Genomic DNA, 23,544 nt, shown 5'->3' on the forward strand with positions numbered 1-23,544 from the left:
ATATATAACCTATTTTTGTATCTTTCCTGTGAAAAAATTATCTGATGCCTCTCAGGAATATAACCACCCACTTTTATTATTTTATTTTATTGTACATTAAAATTTCACTTGTGATCTTGTTTCTCATAATCTGGATTTTACCATAAGCCTTTAGTGACGATCCACAAATTCTTTACCACTTGGGGTTTCTCAGGAACACAAAGTAGGCATAGTTCTAAAACTTGTTGCACACATTTTAAAAAGCTATTTATATGGGAAAAACTGAAAGTTATAAGCTGTAAAGGAAGTGGTATTCACATCTAGAATGAAAGCAACTTCACCAAGCTTTACGAAAGAAAAGGAATTTGAAAGTTCTCTAGGAGCAACTAAAGATTTTATCCTAATTCCCTTATCCAACGTCAATGAACTGCATAACATACTTTTAAAAATGATGTTCTATAAAGCCCCATGATTTCACCAGATTTATAGCTTGCTGACACTCAGTGGACTTTCAAAAACATTCATCCATATTGCTTCATGCATCAGTAGTTCAGTCAGCATGTACAAGGAGGTTAATTTGGCTTCTATATCTTGTCATTGTTTTCTAAATTGCTGGAGTGAATGACCTACTTCTAAGACTAATATAATAGCTGAGACAGTGCAGGAAAGAACCACATTAAAGACACAGCAAAACCACTATGATATGCCTTATGGATTATCCCAGATTATCTCAGGTAACTCATTGCATCTTCTTTTTGTGCTCCATTTTTTACCTAATTGGTATGTCGTTTTAAACAATAAAATGACTGAAATAGCGATTGTAAGCTAATTTTAAAAATAAAATATGAGATCTACAGGATTAAAAAATGGAGAGAAGTTATTCTCTACATGTATTTGTACACATAAGTGAAAGTGAAGTTGCTCAGTCATGTCCAACTCTTTGCAACCCCATGGACTGTAGCCTACCAGGTTACTCCGTCCATGGAATTTTCCAGGCAAAAATACTGGTGTGGGTTGCCATTTCCTTCTCCAGGAGATCTTCCCAACCTAGGGATTGAACCTGGGTCTCCTGCATTGCAGGCAGATGCTTTACCGTCTGAGCCACCAGGAAAGTAAAGAAAGTGAAGTCACTCAGTCGTGTCCAACTCTTTGGGACCCCATGCACTGTAGTCTACAAGGCTCCTCCGTCCATAGAATTTTCCAGGTAAGAATACTGGAGTGGGTTGCCATTTCCTTCTCCAGGAGATCTTCCTGACCCAGGGATTGAATCTGGGCCTCCTGCATTGTAGGCAGACGCTTTACCGTCTGAGCCACCAAGGGAAGTCCTTGTATACATAAAACTACCTTAAATATCGTATCAATGCTATCACCTCCCAGCGCCACCATGGTTGGAGTTCTCTTTGACTGGAATGGAAAGAGGAAAGAGAAATGAGGAGTGTTTGTAAATCATCGCTTGACTTCCTCATAGAGTTACAGTGGCCTTCTGCACTCAGAATCAGATTTGGAGTTCTTGAAAGACACAACCAATCTGGTAACATGGACCACAGCCTTGTCTAACTCAACAAAACTATGAGCCATGCCGTGTAGGGCCATCCAAGATGGGCGGGTCATGGTGGAGAGTTCTGACAAAACGTGGTCCACTGGAGAAGGGAATGGCAAACCACTTCAGTATTCTTGCCATAAGAACCTCATGAACAGTATGGAAAAGCAAAAAGATAGGACACTGAAAGACAAACTCCCCAGGTCAGTAGGTGCTAAATATGCTACTGGATATCAGTGGAGAAATAACTCCAGAAAGAACGAAGAGATGGAACCAAAGCAAAAACAACACCCAGTTGTGGATATGACTGGTGATGGGAGCAAAGTTCGATGCTGTAAAGAGCAATACTGCATAGGAACCTGAAATTTTAGGTCTATGAATAAAGGTAAATTGGAAGAGGTCAAACAGGAGATGGCAAGAGTGAAATCAACACTTTAGGAATCAGCAAACTAAAATGGACTGGAATGGGTGAACTTAACTCAGATGGCCGTTATATCTATTATTGTGGGCAAGAATCCCTTAGAAGAAATGGAGTAGCCATCATAGTCAACAAAAGAGTCCGAAATGCAGTATTTGGATGCAATCTCATAAACAATAGAATGATTGCTGTTCGTTTACAGGGCAAACCATTCAGTATCACAGTAATCCAAGTCTATGCCCCAACCAATACTGCTGAAGCTGAAGTTGAACGGTTCTATGAAGACCTACAAAACCTTCTAGAACTAACATCCAAAAAAGATATCCTTTTCATATAGGGGATTGGAATGCAAAAGTAGGAAGTCAAGAAACACCTGGAGTAACAGGCAAATTTGGCCTTGGAGTACAGAATGAAGGAGGGCAAAGGCTAATAGAGATTTGCCAAGAGAATGCACTGGTCATAGCAAACACCCTCTTCCAACAACACAAAAGAAGACTCTACACATGGACCTCACCAGATGGTCAATACTGAAATCAGATTGATTATATTCTTTGCAGCCAAAGATGGAGAAGCACTACACAGTCAGCAAAAACAAGACCAGGAGCTGACTGTGGCTCAGATCATGAACTCCTTATTGCCAAATTCAGACTTAAATTGAAGAAAGTGATGATAACCACTAGACCATTCAGGTATGACCTAAATCAAATCCCTTATATTTATACAGTGAAAGTAACAAATAAGATTCAAGGGAATAGCTCTGATAGACAGAGTGCCTGAAGAAATATGAACAGAGGTTCGTGACATTGTACAGGAGGCAGTGATAAAGACGATCCCCATGAAAAACAAATGCAAAAAAAACCAAAATGTCTGAGGAGGCCTTACAAATAGCTATGAAAAGAGAAGGGAAAGGCAAAGGAGAAAAGGAAAGATATACCCATTTGAATGCAGAGTTGCAAAGAACAGCAAGAACTGAACTGAACTGATCATGTATTCATGGCAGTTGTTGTGTATCATTTTTCATTTAAAAGTAGAAAGTTGGAAGCTTTTCTAGTTTTTGTTCTTTTACCCCATATTCAAACATTTAACAATTGCAGCTCAATATATTATATGGTATGGGCTTTCTAGGCAGTGCAGTGGAGGCTGTGCTAAGAATCTGCCTGCCAATGTGAGAGATGCAAGAGACATGGGTTCCATCCCTGGGTCGGGAAGATCCCTTGGAGTAGGAGATGGCAACCCACTTCAGTGTTCTTGCCAGGAAATTTCCACGGACAGAGGAACCTGGCAGGCTACAGTCTAGGGGTCACAAAGAGTCAGACATACTGAGCAACAGAGCAAGCACACACGTTACATAATATAGATGATTTGGAGGACACAATAAGTTGATGGCTGACTTTTTTTAACCCTGACCATGACAGGTATACTATAGCTACTCCATTATTCCATTAATTTGCAACAGAATGCAAAGGCCTTTCTTCTGAGTCATTTCAGACATTCATAGCAGTCAGCAGAGACTCTAAGCAGAATTGTTCTCACAGTGATATTTAACTTAAGGCATGGTTTTTTCCCCATGGAGAGAGAAATGGCGACCCACTCCAGTACAATTCCACAGACGGAGGAGCCTCCTAGGCTACAATCCATGCGGTCACAAAGAATCAGACACAACTGAGCAACTTCAATTTCATTTCCACTGTTTTCCCCATACAAAACTAATAACTTAAAAATTTTACATTGCTTCTTCAAACAACAACAGAAAAACAAATGATTAAGACCATGTTTCAGACTATCAAAAATAATATAAAGACCTGGTTTTCATCTTATGGCTGAAAGTGATTTTGATCTCTATCCACATCTCCTTTTATAGATAACTGAGGCCTGGAAGAGCTTAATGAATTCTCTAAGCACACACGATTAACTGGGTTATAAGAATTAAAGAGTTAGAATTAAGAACTGGGCCTCCCGACCTTAAAAAGTTTTTCTACATCAAGCAAAAATAACTTGACATCTGTTTCTATGTGTTGGGTGTAGATTCACTGTGGAATCAAGTTTCTTCCTCCTTTATTATGATTCTACTACTTTTGCAAAAGATGGATCATTTTTTAAAAAATCATTGGCCACTTTTTGATGCACTTACTCTATACAGATACAGATATCAATTATATGTATACATCTACAATTTTATCTCTACAGTTCAATCTTGTTTATTTGAAAACATTCCTAAACTAGGCAATTCATAATTTTCAATATATCTTAAATACAGAGAATGATTTGAGAAAATAAGTTAAGGTAATTTAACTGGTCTATTATTGAAAAAGGCAGAAAAGCTTTTTCATGAATAAGTATATAAACTACTGTAGAATTGGGCAATGTCAAAATAGACAAGAAATGCACAAATTCACCTTGGAAAATGTAAAGAGAAAGAAGAGAAAAGAGAAAGTCGAATAGAAATCAAACAGAGTATTTTTATCTTTCATCTTTATTTGAAAAAGGACAAGAAGAAAATTTATTAAAACTATAACAAAATGAGTCAATCTAAAAAATAATAAATGAGAAGTATTTTTACTGCAACCCACTCAGACCAGGAGGGCCAGAAAGTCTTTGTTGCCACAAGGCAACTGGTACAAAGTATACAAAACCCTTTTTATTTCAATGTCACATTAAATCCTGGAGCATAAAACCAGGGGCAGACTACAGAGTTTCTGGTTCTCCAAGACAAGAGTATACAGATCACAATTAAAATCAAATGCCAAGAATACTCCTAACTAAATGAAAAACAATTAGCAAAATAATTAGAAAATATATCTAAACACATTCTTAACACTATTTAGGCTGAGAGAGAAAGTAAGAAGGATTGTGATTTGATGTTTAGATAATAAAACAGGTTGCACATTATATAGTACACTCTACAGGAAGAATTATCTCATACTTCAGTATCTGTGGGGGAAATTAGCATAATCACAAGGTTAAAAAAAAGGAGAGACTTTATTTCCTTTACACATATTCAGGATGCTATCCTAATACCCACATATCAAATAAATGACAAAAGTGATAATTAGATTTATATGAAATACATCTGTTATTAACATTAGAGTGGATGTGTGAATTGAATGAAAAAACACATTTATAACACCCAGTACAACACCAGGCATTATACTAGGTATGATTTTAATAATTATTTCTTATAATCATTACTCCAACCTCCCGCAACCCTCAACACTAATGTTACCTCAACACTAATGATGACTCACAACACTAATATTACCTCTCTAAAGGTATCATAAAATAAAGCCTGATGTCTATGTTCAAGAAAGTAAGCTAATGATTTTCCTTTTTGGTCTCTACTGACATTCTCAGGAATTTAAAATTCTAACTAATTAAATCCCTTTCCTCATTCTGATGCAAAAAGAATTAAATAATAATAACAATAATAAAGGTTCTCAGAGGAAATTACTTACATTCTAGCTTCAAATATTTAGATCAACAATCATCAGTCCTGAGTCCAGCCTCAAGGCTTTAGAACTGCTGCTCTTAGCTCCTCCCACCAATCTCTGCCCCAGGATTGACAGATAACTCTCTGAAGGCATGGCACATTCCTTAGTCACTGTTTTCTCACAGATTCTTTTAAAGTTCTTTATATGCACCATTTACATTTCCCCAACAGGTATGCTAAACTGCTATTCACTATATACCATTTACTGCAAATTTAATATGTGCACAGCAAACATCTTGTCCTCGGGTCTGTGATTAACCCCTACACAAAAAAATCCTGAAAATACTTTAGTTGGCTCTCTTCCAATTCACATTTCCAGAAACATTCCCAAAGGCTTTTTAAAACACTTTTGAAAAAATTTATCAGAGTATGACAGTTCCTACTTAAGGACTATGCTCTTGTAAGCTGAGCTTTCAAAATATTAAATATTAAATTTTAGGTTTTTTTCCCCTATTTTTGAATGACTCTAGAAAAATTGTTTTTACAGTTTGGACATAACATTAGAGAATCATTAGGTTTCACAAGGAACTAACCCAAACACTTATTAATTATACACTGTTGTTCATATTCCAAAAATGGATCGGAAATTAATCTGTAGCCAATTAAATTAAACCTACAGAAAAGACAACCTGTCCCACCCATATACTCACTACACTCCATCCTCCCATGACCACCTCACACATACAAGGAAAAATAATTTGTGATTTTTTTTTTTTAATCAAGTGTACTCTTTAGCTCAGCTGCCAGTGTGGCCTTACCTGCAGCCATAACTTGTTATGCACAGCATCTCTCCCTGTAGCAATACACTGAAAAGTAGCATTCTGTCCTGCATTGACCTCTACGTCCCCCAGACGGAGGAAATGAGGAGATTTATCTGTGAAGGCAAGAAAAAATTATTTTCTTTCACATGAAGAAAACACGCCTTGTTATTTTTTCCCAACAGAGTAATGTTGTTAATACTTTTACAGCTTTGGCCAAGACTAATGTCATATGGAAGTTTTCTCAGTGCTGAAAGACAACGCTGCATCTCTCAGTGTCAGTTCTCTTTAGCTCAGTAGCTCTATTGCGTATTTCACCATAATTGATAGAGCAATTCTATACAGAATGAGCACCCAACAATTACTGCTTGAGGACCCCGGCAGATGGTTGCATACAGGTGACAATAAAAGTTACGTATCAAAGCAAGCAAAAGAGATCAAACAGGCACAAAGCATGGCATAATAGAAAGATATAGTGAAAACATAGAATGATAGCTCAAAACTGGACATATACATGGCCATTGAACTATTAAATCACACTTGAAGCGCTTAACGCTTTCTTTCCCTTTTTTAAAACTTTCAATAACTGCTGCATAATCCTCTGGTACTTCAAAGAACAAGGGACTGTTCTTCCTTCTCTCAAACAGAGTATTAATTTAACTGTTGTTAAATCCACTTCCTATTGCTTTATGGTCCTAAGAAAATTACCTGAAAGAAATATTAGATCAACAAAACACTAATGACTGCAATCAAAATATACATGAGTTATATGACTGTCAAACAAGCATTCTCTTATAATTACCTTTTAAAGCTGAAGTTATGTACGTTTTCAACTGAAAGGAACTATAAACAGGAAAAGCTAATCCTCAGTGAGTAAAGACAGAGCATGGAGGACCATATCACAATGAAACTACTGTTGTGCTCAATTTAAATATTTTTTAAAAATTTGGTTAACTCGTGAAAGTCGTTCTTCAATATCTTCTTTCAAAAGACATGTAAATGAACAATAGATGGAAACATGGTTCTCATATATGAATGGACTGAAAGAGTTTAGTAAGCCAACTTGAACTTTGAGTGAGATAATTTTGTTCCCCTTTTTCTTAGATTACATCAGATGTATTTGACTACATGTATTTCTTAGGATACACCACAATCATTTAACTCTTGCCTGCTTCATCTTTCCCTAGGGCCTCATCTCAGTAGGTGCTTCAAAAAAGCAATGCTTGCACTAGAACACAAGCTAGAACAGTGTTCATGACTTGGGAACAAAAGACCAGCAGCATTAGTATCTCCTGAGAACAATGAAAACCAAAGGAGGGCCCAGGCAACCTATGATTTTTGCCACATCCTGGTGGCAATTCTGATGCACACCAGAGTTTGACAACCAGTTAGCAGGAGTATTAGCCCTGGCCTCTGGCAATGGCAGCCTTTGTGCATGCTGCTTACAAATTATTAGAGAATTTCCATCAGGAGGATTACTGAACAGATCACCTAGAATTCATGGGCCCTAAAAAATGCTGCTGTTGGGAGATATAGCTGAAGTATGAACTGCTTTATGTCTGGCTCTACTGAATGTGTGCAATAATTGTCTTTCAGGGTATGTGATGTAAACACAAATTTAGTTCCCCCGTCTGAAGACCAACTAATGTGCATCTAAGGACACATCAAATGATGCGTAAATAAATTCAGTTTCTTGTTTTGTATGCTTTCTATTGTCTTGTTGTTTATTATGAATTAGCCAGATACTTACTATGACATGAAAAAATTAGTCCTAAATTAAGAATAAGATGAATTAATTCATTTTCTTCATTTCATTCCAAATTTCAACTTAGATCACATAAGTTAATAAAGCTTCTTTTTTATTCTCTTTTCACTGAACTCTGATTTGTTATTCTTTGTTTTCCTAAGCAATTTAATAAAGTCAAAAGATGGAATGAGTCCCTTGATTTTTATTTTCTTCTGTCAAAAATAACATCAACTACATAAATTGAAGATCTAATTAGCTTTGTTAGGAGATTCATGAATGAGGCAACATTTTATCTATCAACTGGAAGACAGATCCAAGGGGTTATACAAATGGAAAGTTTTTACAAGAAGGGTGGGACAAGGGAGCTATTAACAGAAAGAAAAGAAATTATTATTTATTTTTCTTCTTGAAGAAGAAAAGGAACAGCAAGAGTTTTATGATTCAGATCACCTCTTCTTCCTCTGGGGCATAGAGAAGGATCACAGGACAAATTTTCTTACTGGTACTTGACCATAAAATCAAGACAAGTCAATTAGGATTAAGTTTTTGGAAGAGGCTGAAACTGTAATTAGATCAGGTATAAATTTAGGTTTGGTATCATGGAATTTTAGCATGAGTGATACCATTTTGAGACTGTGGTTTTCTTTTGAACATTAATTGAACAATTAAAAGAATCTTTTAACATGTGCACAAGTCTGAAAAACATTTGGTTCAAAAACTCTAGAAATACCTCAGTGATCTTTTTAAACTGAACAGAAAACTAGGAATAACAACAACAAAAGAGATAGCAATGACCAAGGATAAACAATCAACAGTCACTACCAATATAAGACAAGTCTTGAAAGGAGGTAGAAAAATACAATTTTTATCACAACCTACCACAAGGATAACTCAGGACTTGGATGTCATCAATGGCAATATAACCACTTCTCCCTCCTGAGACTTCAGCTTCAAATATTACCTGTCAGGAACAAACAGAAAACATTTACAACAATCATTTTTAAGGAATTTTCACAGTGAAGGAAGAATAGCTGTAACACACTTAAGAAAATTAAAATTTAATTTTTGTCCTATAAAGATTAAAATGGTGTCTGTACAGGAAAACAAAATATTTTTTGAAGAACAATTAAATTATTGAGGTCAGCAACTCAATTTTTTTTAAGCAAATATCATTGATTTCCTGAATGGGCAATATATAGGCAGATATAAAAAATCCATTATCCCTAAATTTTCCCTTACTGACTTTTTCCATTTTTTTAATTTATTTCACATACATTGAGCATCAACTTGAAGCAGAATGCTAAACCAGCTAAGATATCAACTGATCTAAGCTTTTAAATACAGTAGCTGAATTTTCAACGAAAGAGGTCATTAGATAGAAATTATGCCAGGTAAGAGCAACCACATAAAATAGAAACCAAATGAACATAATCTGTATGGCTAGTAAAACTCAAGACAGAAGAGAACTAGGCATGGAAGACTTTGAATACCACGGGAGTGAAGACAAGGAGTATATCCTGTAAATGGTTAATCAATTTTAAAATATATATATGTATGTATTAATAAATATTTTAATAAATATATTTTTAAAAATCAGTGTTCAAATATAAGCTCATGTTATAGAATGTTGTTATAGTCAACAATAGAACTTACTTAATAGACTTTCCCTTAACCTTAATAACGTGTGCTGTTACTTCTCAAGAGAAAATAGATTTAGCATGCCATGTTTCAACATTTTATTTTATGATGGGCTCCTTTATTTATGGAGATACATGGGTCATCATAGAAGTATTTTGCAAAATATTTTAGGAAACACATTGGAAATTGATGTTTAAAATAGGAATAAAATACAATCAAATTGGTCTACTAGAAATATATTTGCTTCAAAGTTGAAGGATGGCCCCAAAGAAAGACTGGAAACCAAAAGATTCTAGTAGCAGTGAAAATAGAAAGATGAGATGAAAAAGGAAAGATAAATAATGCTAAGGAAATATTAAAAAATAGAAAATATTAATTCATTAGTTGTAGAGAAATAATAGGACAATTCTGATTTCTGGCTTGGGTCCCTAGGGACTGTACTGCACTATATTGTCTATTGACAAGAAGGAGGAAATTTTCCCTTCTATCCTTCCTGAGCTGTTGTGTCTGGACTAATAATAAAATAGGCACAAGACCGATTAACAAGAGAAAGAGATCAAACTTTAATCATGTACAGGGAGACCTCATAGAAATGGGACCTAAGAAATGGCCAAAGCAGGGAGCTTTTATGCTTTCTGGACAAAGAAACACTAAATTTGTGGGAAGTGACAGGGCAATGAAACTTTGTGCACAATTAGTGAAGAACCTAAACAGAGTTTGGACCTGGGGCAGTAAATCAGAGGAGTAACATGTTTGTTCACACAGGTTTTTCAGCTTCAAATTCTCTACCTCCAGTGTTAAGGGTGTCTTTCTACACCCAGAGGCAGGGGGTACAGCTTTCACATGAGAGACTCACTCTCTGCTTTCAGGGAGATGGAAAGGACGGTCAGAGTAGCCCTCTTGCATTGGCCATTGTTAAGTAACTTCAATTCAAAATAATCAGTATATCATTAAGGCATAATTGGGGCAGCCTACCCCATATCCCAACATTATCAGGATCCCTAGCTAGAACATGTGATGCAGAAAAAGGTACAGATTTGAGGAAGAAGATAACTAAGTACATTGCAGATGTAATAAGATTCGCTAAGCCTAAAATGCATATGGAGTAAATGCTTAGGCAATAACTACAGATATATCTCAGAGTGAAGAAATAAAGTTAGAATAAAGTTATAGATTTGAAAGTCATCATCATGGCAGTGAGTAAGCTATAGATTTGAAAGTTAAAGGTGAATAATATGGCATAGGAAGATAAAGAGGAGTAAACCACTGAAATGGAAGGCAATACGACAGCCAGCAGAAGTAAGGTCAGCAAAGTACATTTCAGACCTAACAGTCGAGGAAGGAAGAGAAGGATCAGGAGGTTTCAGGCAGGTCAACACTCCCACCAAAAGGATTAAAAAAAGCCAAATAAATTATAACAACTATAATTTTAAAACATCAGATATCTGCATAGACAACGGCATCCAAAGGGGCACAAATGTTTAAGTACAGGATCTCTCCAGTGTGATGCCAGGATTCTCGTTTCTCATGGGAATATTTGTCAATTCTGGAATCAGGCTGTGGTTCTAGGACAGACTTAAGACCTCTATGGGAGAAAGTGAAAACACGAAGCTTGCAGTAACAGCACAAAAAGAGAACAATAAACTAGAAATTTGAGAGTCTGAATAAACAGATGAGGGCTTCCCAGGTGGCACTAGTGGGACAGAATCTTTCTGCCACTGCAAGAGACTTAAAAGATGTGGGTCCGATCCCTGAATAGGGAAGATTCCCAAGAGAAGGGCATGCAACCCACCCAGTATTCTTGCCTGGAGAACCCCATGAACAGGGGAGGCTGGCTGGCTACAGGCAATAGTGCCACAGAGTCAGACAAGACTGAAGACTTAGCATGCAAGCACAGGTCACGGCAAAAAGCACGAAACACAGGAGAGAGCTCAAGGAAAACTAAAAAAGAATCAATTAAAGTTAGCCATTAAGAGTCTTCTGGTAATGTTTGAGACAGATAGTATTACTGAAGTGGAGGGGAATTTTTACTGAGTACTTACTATGCTCAATAGATAAACCTTAGATAATCATGATGGTGTGATCACTGACCTAGAGCCAGACATCCTGGAATGTGAAGTCAAGTGGGCCTTAGAAAGCATCACTACGAACAAAGTTAGTGGAGGTGATGGAATTTCAGTTGAGTTATTTCAAATCCTGAAAGATGATGCTGTGAAAGTGCTGCACTCAATCTGCCAGCAAATTTGGAAAACTCAGTAGTGGCCACAGGACTGGAAAAGGTCAGTGTTCATTCCAATCCCAAAGAAAGGCAATGCCAAAGAATGCTCAAACTACCGCACAATTGCACTCATCTCACACGCTAGTAAAGTAATGCTCAAAATTCTCCAAGTCAGGCTCAGCAATACATGAACCATGAACTTCCAGACGTTCAAGCTGGTTTTAGAAAAGGCAGAGGAACTAGAGATCAAATTGCCAACATCCGCTGGATCATCGAAAGAGCAAGAGAGTTCCAGAAAAACATCTATTTCTGCTTGATTGACTATGCCAAAGCCTTTGACTGTGTGGATCACAATAAACTGTGGAAAATTCTGAAAGAGATGGGAATACCAGACCACCTGACCTACCTCTTGAGAAACCTATATGCAGGTCAGGAAGCAACAGTTAGAACTGGACATGGAACAACAGACTGGTTCCAAATAGGAAAAGGAGTCTGTCAAGGCTGTATATTGTCACCCTACCTATTTAACTTCTATGTAGAGTACATCATGAGAAATGCTGGGTTGGAAGAAGCACAAGCTGGAATCAAGATTGCCAGGAGAAATATCAATAACCTCAGATATGCAGATGACACCACCCTTATGGCAGAAAATGAGGAGGAACTAAAAAGCCTCTTGATGAAAGTGAAAGAGGAGAGTGAAAAAGTTGGCTTAAAGCTCAACATTCAGAAAACAAAGATCATGGCATCTGCTCCCATCACTTCATGGGAAATAGATGGGGAAACAGTGGAAACAGTGTCAGACTTTATTTTGGGGGGCTCCAAAAATCACTGCAGATGGTGACTGCAGCCATGAAATTAAAAGACGCTTACTCCTTGGAAGGAAAGTTATGACCAACCTAGATAGCATATTAAAAAGCAGAGACATTACTTTGCCAACAAAGGTCCGTCTAGTCAAGGCTATGGTTTTTCCCGTGGTCATGTATGGATGTGAGAGTTGGACTGTGAAGAAAGCTGAGCGCCGAAGAATTGATGCTTTTGAACTGTGGTGTTGGAGAAGACTCTTGAGAGTCCCTTGGACTGTGAGGAGATCCAACCAGTCCTTCCTAAAGGAGATCGGTCCTGGGTGTTCTTTGGAAGGAATGATGCTAAAGCTGAAACTCCAGTACTTTGGCCACCTCATGGGAAGAGTTGACTCATTGGAAAAGACTCTGATGCTGGGAGGGATTGGGGACAGGAGGAGAAGGGGACAACAGAGGATGAGATGGCTGGATGGCATCACCGACTCGATGGACGTGAGTTTGAGTGAACTCCGGGAGTTGGTGATGGACAGGGAGGCCTGGCATGCTGCGATTCATGGGGTCGCAAAGAGTCGGACACAACTGAGTGACTGAACTGAACTGAACTGAACTATACTCGAGACTATTCAAATTGAGCATGTTCATTCATGCTCACATCTACTTTTGTTTCCCTCTTCTCTCTTTACCTCTCTGCACACATACAAATATCTTAATTAGAATCACACGAGGTAGATATTACTTTTATCCTCATTTTAAAGAAAAGTTAAGTGGCTGCACCAAAGTCTAACAGCTAACAAGTCTTAGAGCCAAGAATGAACCCAAGCCAACCTCCAGGTTCTAATCTATCAACTTCACTATATTTCCTCTCAAGTCAGAGACACAAACACAGTAGAACATTCCTTTAAATAAGCTTTAAATTTCCTTTAAAAGTCTAATATGTTAAATTTATAAAGTGTCATTTTAAATAGCAAACTAGTCAGGTATTATACTGACTAAATAGCAGTATCATGAGCATGACACCCTTTCCATTCTCATACCATACCAATATCCACCCCAAAGCCAGACAGTGTGACACAGCAGGCTGCATGGATGATTCACCCCCTCTTCAATCACTCCCACCATAAACTGGCTCCTATGCTAATTCTCTTCTACATTAAGTCTGCACTGTATGACTATTAATTTCCCTGGAATAAGCTGAAGTTGTGAAGTCAAAGAGATTTCTGTGGGAAGACAATTGCTTCATGATGAAAGAAGGGCTACTCTATAAAGACAGAAATATATGTGAGTGCATGTGTGAGTGTGTGTGTGTACACAATCTGCATTTCCTGTGAAGGTTTTGATACAACTGTTATGTCATTTTCTAAATATTGGAACAAAGACTTAGCAAGAAACAGAAGAGAGACTCAGAAACTTTAAAAAGTATAATTTGAAGCAGTTGTGGTACAGGTCACATTCTCGGGGATGAGAAAATTTGTTATTGACACCCACTTTTCCTGTATACAAATCACTGAGCAAATCACATAACCTTTTAGAGCCAAGTCTCATTTGGAGATAACGCAGCTTTCATTATAAAGTTCCATGAAACAAATAGTAGCATCTGTAAAAGTACTATATAAATGAAAATGTAAGATGATACACATTGTTAATAAATGACATTTATATAAGTGTATCCCAGGAAAACAAGCTTTATTTGCTTGAATGGTTGATGGTAGTTTAAGGAAAGGGAAGGAAGGAAGGCACAGAAAGAAAAAATGAGAAAATTATTTCTGGAAAAAAATACATTGTTATGAATAGACTATGCAGCTGAATAATCAGTTCATTATTTCAGTTTTGTTACAATTAGCATTAATTAAATTATTTCAATTCTAGGCTTATCTTAGTTTTACTTTCTTGAATTGTTTTACTTCCTTTGCTTCATGTGGGTGATAAGTTTAAACATGTTTACTACATCCCTGAAGAAAAGTTTCTTATCTGTTCATTTAAATTGGGCTTTATTCTGGACAATAAATTTAGGCCTTGATTTAAAATGGAGTGAAAGAATTGGTTCTTTAGTAAAGAAAAAGAAAAAAAAATGTTTCTCTTTTCAGTGACCTCATTTCCCCTGCTAAGTGTTGTCTCTGCCTCATTAACGTGACCAAGAGAAAATTTCTAAGAGCAGATTCCTTTATTGCTAAAGATCTAATCAGCTTTATCACTTCAGCAGAGCCCTTACCTTGTAAGGCTCTCCTGTCCACTCAAGGAAAACCAATCTCAATAGCTTAATTACGCAAAACTTGCTCGGGCTAATGTTCAGGTCAGAGCTAATGCTTGGTGTCAAATAGTCAACGAGGGCTTCCCAGGGGAAGAGAGCAAGGGAAGCCATACCCTATGTCAACCTGAACCCACCCAAGAGGCCAACCTGAGAACAGAATGGAAGGGCTCCGCTTTTCATGCTATTTCCACTCCATTCCATTACCTGAAATACTGAAGGGGATGATTCTAATCAAAATTTTGCTACTCTAGCAACATTCTTGGATTATTAACTAAATAAATGAAGTAAAGTCGAACTGAAGGAGGGGAGAAAATGAAAGAACAAGACTGACATTATCCTTTGGCAAACAATTAATGCAGAAGAAATGCCGCATATAAGGGGAAACTGAACTCCAAGTAAGGAGACTGGGCTCTAGCTGTTGGTCTGCTATCACATGGAACCCAAGCAATTTATTTAACTGTGTCTTCACAGCCTCAGATCGACAACACTGGCCTTGTCCATATTGAAGTTTCTTATGAATATTGAATGGTTTATGTGAAATGATTAAATGATATATATATAATGATTAAATGATATACGAAATGCCATGTAAGACAAGGTATTATGGATTCGAGAAATCTAACCCTAAATTGAACTTAATTTTCTTTCAATATTTCACAGTGTTACACTGTACCATTTTTCTAGATTCCACATGTATGCATTAATGCATTAATCTTTGCTCTTCTCTTTCTGACTTGGGCTTCCCAGGTGACTCAGATGGTAAAGTATCTGCCTGTGATGCGGGAGATCCAGGCTTGATCCCTGGGTTGGGAAGATCTCCTGGAGAAGGGAATGGCAACCCACTCCAGTATTCTTGTCTCTGGAATCCTATAGTCAGAGGAGCCTGGTGGGCTACAGCCCATAGGATCGTAAGAGTTGGACACAACTGATTAACACTTTCATTTACTTTCTGACTTACTTCACCCTGTTTGATAGACTCCAGGTACATCCACATCTCTATAAATGACCCAATTTCATTTATTTTTATGGCTGAGTAATATTCTGTTATATACATGTAGCACATCTTCTTTATCCATTGATCTGTTGATGGACATTTAGGGTGTTTCCATGTGACAGGATAGAAACGCAGATGTAGAGAACAGATATGTGGACACAGGGGCAAGGAGAAGGTGTGATGAACTGGGAGGTTGGGTTTGACATAATACACTATCATGTATAAAACAGACTGCTAGAGGAAACCTGCTATATAGCACAGGGCACTCAACGTGGTGCTCTGCGATGAACTAGAAGGCTGGGATGGTGGGGGAGGAAAGAGGGAGAGGATATATGTGTACATATAGCTGATTCAGTTCATTTCACAGCAGAAACCAACACAACACTGAAAAGCAGTTATACGCCAATGTTTTTTTAAAGTGTGGGCTCCAAAGTTAGATACATTTCGTTCATATTCTTTAAGTATTAACTTTGCCTTATAGAAAAACATATGTAAAGTTACTGTGTAACTTCAACTGATATACAATCTAAAGCCATGTTTCTTTTCTTTCAAAACAAAACTGTGACTATCCACCTCAGGGTTAAAGGAGGATTAAATGAGCTAACACACCTGAACCATTTAACAACAGCTCCTGGCACAGGGTCAGTGTTCTAGGTTAAGGAGCACCACTGCCATGATGGGAAAAAACATCTGTAAAGAACACAGGTACTAAAATGAAATTTCTTCTCATTATCTCCTCTCTTTTCAAAAAACTTAACTCCCTGTCATGTATTTGGGAGAAAAAAAAACCCTTAGGATAAACTAGTATTGTATTCCCATCAGTTCAGTTCAGTTCAGTTGCTCAGTCGTGTCCGACTCTTTGCGACCCCATGAATTGCAGCACGCCCATAAACCTTCTCAAATATGTTTTCTGTGATTTGAATTTTTAAACATTGATTATAGTTAAAGTTTAAAGTAAATTACCCACTCACCTTCAAAGAATAAATGTACCAGAAACAAAACTTAAAGAAATAGAAAATAGGTTGATTTCTATATATCCCTGTCCAAATTTGGATAATGAATAAAATAGTCATTTTAGTCAAGATGACCAAGGCTTCAGGTCTATCTGTATCAGTGCTAGTAAACCATATACATCTACATCTCTGATATGTACATGTGATATGTATATGATATGTATATGTATATGTGAGGCCTCAAAGTCAGAAGCTGTGCTTGACTCAACTTTATGTCCACAGAGCTTATTCACAGTATCTGGCACATAACAGACATTCACAAATGCTAGCTGAATAACAACAGTAACAAATTATATATAGACAGTGGCTCACACAGTAAAGAATCTGCCTGCAATGCTAGAGACCTGGGTTGGATCCCTGGGTTGGGAAGATCCCCTGGAGAAGGGCATGGCAACCCACTTCGGTACTCTTGCCAGGAGAATTCCATGGACAGAGGGGCCTGGCAGACTACAGTCCCTAGGGTTGCAAAGAGTCAGACACAACTAAGCAATAAACACAGCATATACATACACACAATGTATGAAATACATGAACAAAAGTATGTTAACATCATTAAATATAATTGACTTCTCTTTTTTTCTCATGTGAAGCCTAAGCATTGGATTCTCAAGGATCCATTCCAGGCTACCTTCTCCATTTTTGCCTTACAGTTCACCCTGATAGGACAAAGGAAGATAAGCCTATAAAAATGAAAGAGGAAATTGAGGAAAAAATAAAATGCATAAAAATATAAAAGAGAAATGGTATCACAAAAGCCAATAAGACAATATTTGAAGGGGAGATTTCAGGACCAAATGCTGATCAAGCACTAAGACAGAGATTAAAAATACCTTCATGCATATTTTATAACTAGAAGCTTGTACACTATGATGAACATGTTCCCATTTCAACCAAACACAGGACTCTGATGTCCACCATTCGAGTCTCTGTTTCTTTCTTTTTTCAAGATTCCACATATAAATGATGTCTTACCAGAGAACACAAATATCCACTTACAAGATGAATAAACTCCGTGGATCTAATGTGTAGAATGGTTGTTGTTCAGTCACTCAGTCATGTCTGACTCTTTGCAACCCCATGGACTGCAGCACACCAGGCTTCCCTGTCCTTCACTATCTCCCGGAGCTTGTTCAAACCATTGTCCATGGAGTTGATCATACCATATGACCATCTCATCCTCTGTCATCCCCTTCTTCTACTGCCTTCAATGGTTCCCAGCATCAGGGTCTTTTCTAGTGAGTCGGCTCTTCATATCAGGTGGCCAAAGTATTGGAGTTTCAGCTTAAGCATTAATCCTTCCAATGAATATTTAAGGTTGATTTCATTCAGGACTGATTGGCTTGATCTCCTGGCGGTCCAAGGGACTCTCAAGAGTCTTCTCCAACACCACAGTTCAAAAACATCAATTCTTTGGCACTCAGTCTTCTTTATGATCCAACTCTCACATCCATACATGACTACTGGAAAAACCATAGCCTTGACTATATGCACATTTGTTGGCAAAGTAATGTCACTGCTTATTAATATGCTATTTAAGTTGGTCATAGTTTTTCTTCCAAGGAACAAGCAACTTTTAATTTCATGGTTGCAGTCACCATCTGCAGTGATTTTGGAGCCCAAGAAAATAAAGTCAGCCACTGTTTCCCATTCTATTTGCCATGTAGTGATAGGACCAGATGCCATGCTCTTAGTTTTCTGAATGTTGAGTTTTAAGCCAGGTTTTCACTCTCCTTTCTCATTCTCATTTCAAATCCTGAAAGATGATGCTGTGAAAGTGCTGCACTCAATATGCCAGCAAATTTGGAAAACTCAGCAGTGGCCACAGGACTGGAAAAGGTCAGTGTTCATTCCAATCCCTAAGAAAGGCAATGCCAAAGAATGTTCAAACTACCACACAATTGCACTCATCTCACATGCTAGTAAAGTAATGCTCAAAATTCTCCAAGCCAGGCTTCAGCAATACGTGAACCGTGAACTTCCTGATGTTCAAGCTAGTTTTAGAAAAGGCAGAGGAACCAGAGATCAAATTGCCAACATCCGCTGGATCATGGAAAAAGCAAGAGAGTTCCAGAAAAACATCGATTTCTGCTTGATTGACTATGCCAAAGCCTTTGACTGTGTGGATCACAATAAACTGTGGAAAATTCTGAAAGAGATGGGAATACCAGACCACCTGACCTGCCTCTTGAGAAATTTGTATGTAGGTCAGGAAGCAATAGTTAGAACTGGACATGTAACCACAGACTGGTTCCAAATAGGGAAAGGAGTACGTCAAAGCTGTATATTGTCGCCCTGCTTATTTAACTTATATGCAGAGTACATCATGAGAAACGCTGGGCTGGAAGAAGCACAAGCTGGAATCAAGATTGCCAGGAGAAATATCAATAACCTCAGATATGCAGATGACACCACCCTTATGGCAGAAAGTGAAGAGGAACTAAAAAGCCTCTTGATGAAAGTGAAAGAGGAGAGTGAAAAAGTTGGCTTAAAGCTCAACATCCAGAAAATGAAGATCATAGCATCTGCTCCCATCACCTCATGGGAAACAGATGGGGAAACAGTGGAAACAGTGTCAGACTTTATTTTTGGGGGCTCAAAAAATCACTGCAGATGGTGACTGCAGCCATGAAATTAAAAGACGCTTACTCCTTGGAAGGAAAGTTATGACCAACCTAGATAGCATACTGAAAAGCAGAGACATTACTTTGCCAACAAAGGTCCGTCTAGTCAAGGCTATGGTTTTTCCAGTGGTCGTGTATGGATGTGAGAGTTGGACTGTGAAGAAGGCTGAATGCCGAAGAATTGATGCTTTTGAACTGTGGTGTTGGAAAAGACTCTTGAGAGTCCCTTGGACTGCAAGGAGATCCAACCAGTCCATTCTGAAGGAGATCAGCCCTGGGATTTCTTTGGAAGGAATGATGCTAAAGCTGAAACTCCAGTACTTTGGCCACCTCATGCGAAGAGTTGACTCATTGGAAAAGACTCTGATACTTGGAGGGATTGGGGGCAGGAGGAGAAGGGTCGACAGAGGATGAGATGGCTGGATGGCATCACTGACTCGATGGACGTGAGTCTGGGTGAACTCCGGGAGTTGGTGATGGACAGGGAGGCCTGGCGTGCTGCGATTCATGGGGTCGCAAAGAGTGGGACACGACTGAGCGAATGAACTGAACTGAACTGAACTTTCAGTCTCTTCTTTCACTTTCATCAAGAGGATCTTTAGTTCCTCTTTGCTTTCTTCCATAAGGGTGGTGTCATCTGCATATCTGAGGTTATTGATATTTCCCTCAGCAGTCTTGATTCTAGCTTGTGCTTCATCCAGCCTGTCATTTCGCATGATGTACTCTTCATATAAGTTAAATAAGCAGGGTGACAATGTCCAGCCTTGACGTACTCCTTTCCCAATTTTGAACCAGTCCATTGTTCCATGCCTGGTTCTAATTGTTGCTTCTTGACCGGCATACAGGAGGCAGGTTAGGTATAGCATGGTGACTATACTTAATGCTGCTGTACCACATATTTGAAAGTTGCTAAGACAGTGTATCTTAAACGTTCCCACCACAAAAAAGAAATGGAAATTATGTGACATGCTGGTGTTAGCTAATACTGTAGTGGTAATCACTCTGCAATGCATCCTTGTATCAAATCAAAACACTTTACATCTTAAACTTACATAATGTTACATGTCAATTATATCTCAATAAACCTGGAACAAAATCACTTCTTACAGGTAATGTTGAGATTAAGAGTGATCAAAGGAAGAACCATCTGTATGAAGTAACAGAAATGGGACAATGGAAACCTATTGGACAATGATGAACAGAGCAGGGGAGTGGAGATGTCTATAATTCTCTTACAGGTAGTTTCCCTGAATTTCTGGAGAAATCTAACCAAGAATGGAAGAAGACGTAGCGTCAAGGGAAGTGTTCAACTTTTTATTATCATTTTTAGGACAGAAAACACTTAGCGATTTAGAAGTTGATGAGGATAATTCAACTTGATAGGGTAAGTCTGAGCATACATGAGAGAAATGATAACTGTTAGTATGAGATAGGAAAGCACAGGATCCAAATTCCAGGTCAGTGGAGGCACTCTATTTATAACATGAGGAAAGAAGGAAAAACAATACAAGTAAATCTGTAGAATTGGTAGATAGGGGAGTTTCTGTTGCATGGTCTCGGTTTTCTCAGCTACAAGGGATGGGTAGGAGAGTAGGAGGGTAGGAGGAATGGCTGGAGTTTTGAGAGAATCAAATGGAGCAGAATGGAGAGGAGAGGAGAAAGGGAATTGAAAAGAAAAATGTGATAGGATATCCAGGAGTATTGTGGGCCCATTTGAAGCTGGTAACTGAGAATTTCTACTGATCCTGATCTACCATGGAGCATGGTTCTATTGAAAGTAGAATTTGCTTGATCTTAAGCCCATAAAAAGTAGACAGAAAGAAAAAAAAAAAGGAATCCAGGAGTTTATGGAAATAGAAAATGTGACAAAAAGATTACTAAAAAATAAAGTTTTGATACAATAAGCAAGTTGATGAATTAGCAAAAGACAGATGGTTTGATGGACAAGTGCTCCCCATGAGGCTGATGGATGACTTCGGTAAAATTAATCAAGTAGAAAGAAATGAATTTATGTTATGGTCAGAAAGTGAGATGCTTACATGTAAAGTCAGAACACTGTGAGATATTACAAGATGTGTTTGATAAGCAGCGGATTAAAACAAGGTAAATGATTTTCACATATGGGTAAAATATGGAAGGTGATTTTTATAGATGAAGAGATGAAGGAACTACCAAGGGGCTTCCCTCAATGATCCTGAAGCCATCAGGACAATGGTGGGCCCTGGAAGTGAAGAAAGCAAGCCTGACACCAGTATTAAAGTTCAGGATGGATAGAAGAAAGTGACTTCACTCAGGAGGATGATGTCATGGTTGAAAGGAAAGAATTCAAAGGGACAACGGTGATTCCTACCCACTAACCTGATTCTAAGCTGCAGGGTGTTAATATCTGCCCTTTTAGAGGCTGTTTGGGAAGACATATCCGCAGTGTGGGCTTCCAAGGTGGCTCAGTGGGTAAAGAACACATCTGCAATGTGGGAGACGCACAAGACGTGAGTTCGATCCCTGGGTCTGGGAGATCCCCTGGAGGAGGGCATGGCAACCCACTCCAGTATTTTTGCCTAGAGAATCCCATGGACAGATAAATCTGGTGGGCTACAGTCCATGAGGTCCCAAAGAGACGGACACGACTGAAGCGACTGAGCACACACACATCCTAAGTGCGGAGCTACAACAGACCATGATTATTATAACATAATTAATTATCTAAATAAATTTTCAAGGTTTATCTTCCCTACTAAAATATAAGCTCATTGAGGGCAGTGACTTGGTTATTCTCCACAGCATCAGTGAAACACAAGAATCCTGTTGACAATTGGGACTTGGAAAGAGTTCCAACATGTTACAGAAAACAACCATGTATTAGATTATTCTAGTTAATAAGTTTTGCCTTCAGGGGAATTATGGGGGTAAGGTATTTAATTCAGTTTTACCTAACTCAAAATTTTGTTGACATAATAAAATGATTCTCCCTTGAGAAAGTTCCAGATAATTTTCCCAAGCTAATTTAGAAACCATGAAAACATAATTACTTCCCTTGAATAGTTAAATAATGCTGTGAGGAATAAATTTCTGCTTACAGGCCCCAGAAGATCTTATACTGAATAAACCAAATAACTATGTGGCAACTTTAAAATATAGAATCCAGTTTCTTTTCAAGTGTAAAAATATTGTATTTCTGTTCATAGTTAAAAATTAATATGCATGTAACTGGCAGGTGATAACAGAAGTCCAGTGTAAAAAAGCAGTCACCCACAATAGCTCTTTTCATAGAGCTATTGTCAGTCTGGGGTTCTGCTCTCTCAATAAAGTTTCACTGAAAGTATAGAATTAGGAGCTTCACCCTGTTAGACCCCTGCAGGCCAGGCTGGCTTGCCTATTGAGTCATGTAATAGTTGGTTTCTAAGAGTCTAACATGTGAAAATTTCTTTAGTAAAGGCCTGGAGGCTTTCTGAAACGAATGCATTCTTAACAGTCCTTGACATTGGTTGCTTACTTGTTTGTTTAACTCCTGAAAAATACCTACAATTGCAAAAAGTACCTAGATAAACTATTTAAGCAAAAGATATACTGGTATATTCTTTGGTTGTAAAGCTGCTTGAGAGAGCAATTAGAGGATTCTAATATAATGCCTACTAAATATGGAAGGCACTTAAGACATACATTGTTGTTTAGTCGCTAAGTCATGTTCAATTCTTTTGCAATTGATTCTTCATCTAAAACCATTTCACATTTCATATTTTAGCTATCCTTAGCACCTTCACGACTTACAGGTATGCAAAAACTCAAAATCAGTCAGTTATTTTCCTTAAGATATCCTGAGATTAAATATGGCCTGTTTCTCTGGAGGACCAGTCTTGTCAAGACTGAACATTAGGAATTCATTTTCTTTATATACATATATATATATATGAATTTATTTATTTTAATTGGAGGTTAATTACTTTACAATATTGTATTGGTTTTGCCATACATCAACATGAATCCGCCACAGGTATACACGTGTTCCCCATCCTGAACCCCCCTCCCTACCTGTACCATCAAGCGAGACAGCAAAAGAGACACAGATGTATAGAACAGTCTTTT

The 23,544-nt window shown here is 37.9% G+C and overlaps 1 protein-coding gene across 7 annotated transcripts in view; it reads right to left on the bottom strand.

Annotated features, from left to right (window-relative positions):
• PTPRK (protein tyrosine phosphatase receptor type K) overlaps positions 1–23,544 on the bottom strand; it is a 612,930-nt gene that overhangs the window by 287,913 nt on the left and 301,473 nt on the right. For all 7 annotated transcript variants that reach the window (NM_001191537.1, XM_024996500.2, XM_059889627.1 and 4 more), the window contains exons 4-5: positions 8,809–8,890; positions 6,183–6,298 (exon numbers count right to left, since the gene is read on the bottom strand). In NM_001191537.1, coding sequence (NP_001178466.1) covers positions 6,183–6,298; positions 8,809–8,890 — 198 coding nt within the window. The remainder of the gene's footprint in view (positions 1–6,182; positions 6,299–8,808; positions 8,891–23,544) is intronic.

This window comes from Bos taurus, chromosome 9, assembly GCF_002263795.3.
Source record: "Bos taurus isolate L1 Dominette 01449 registration number 42190680 breed Hereford chromosome 9, ARS-UCD2.0, whole genome shotgun sequence".
NCBI lineage: Eukaryota > Metazoa > Chordata > Mammalia > Artiodactyla > Bovidae > Bos > Bos taurus.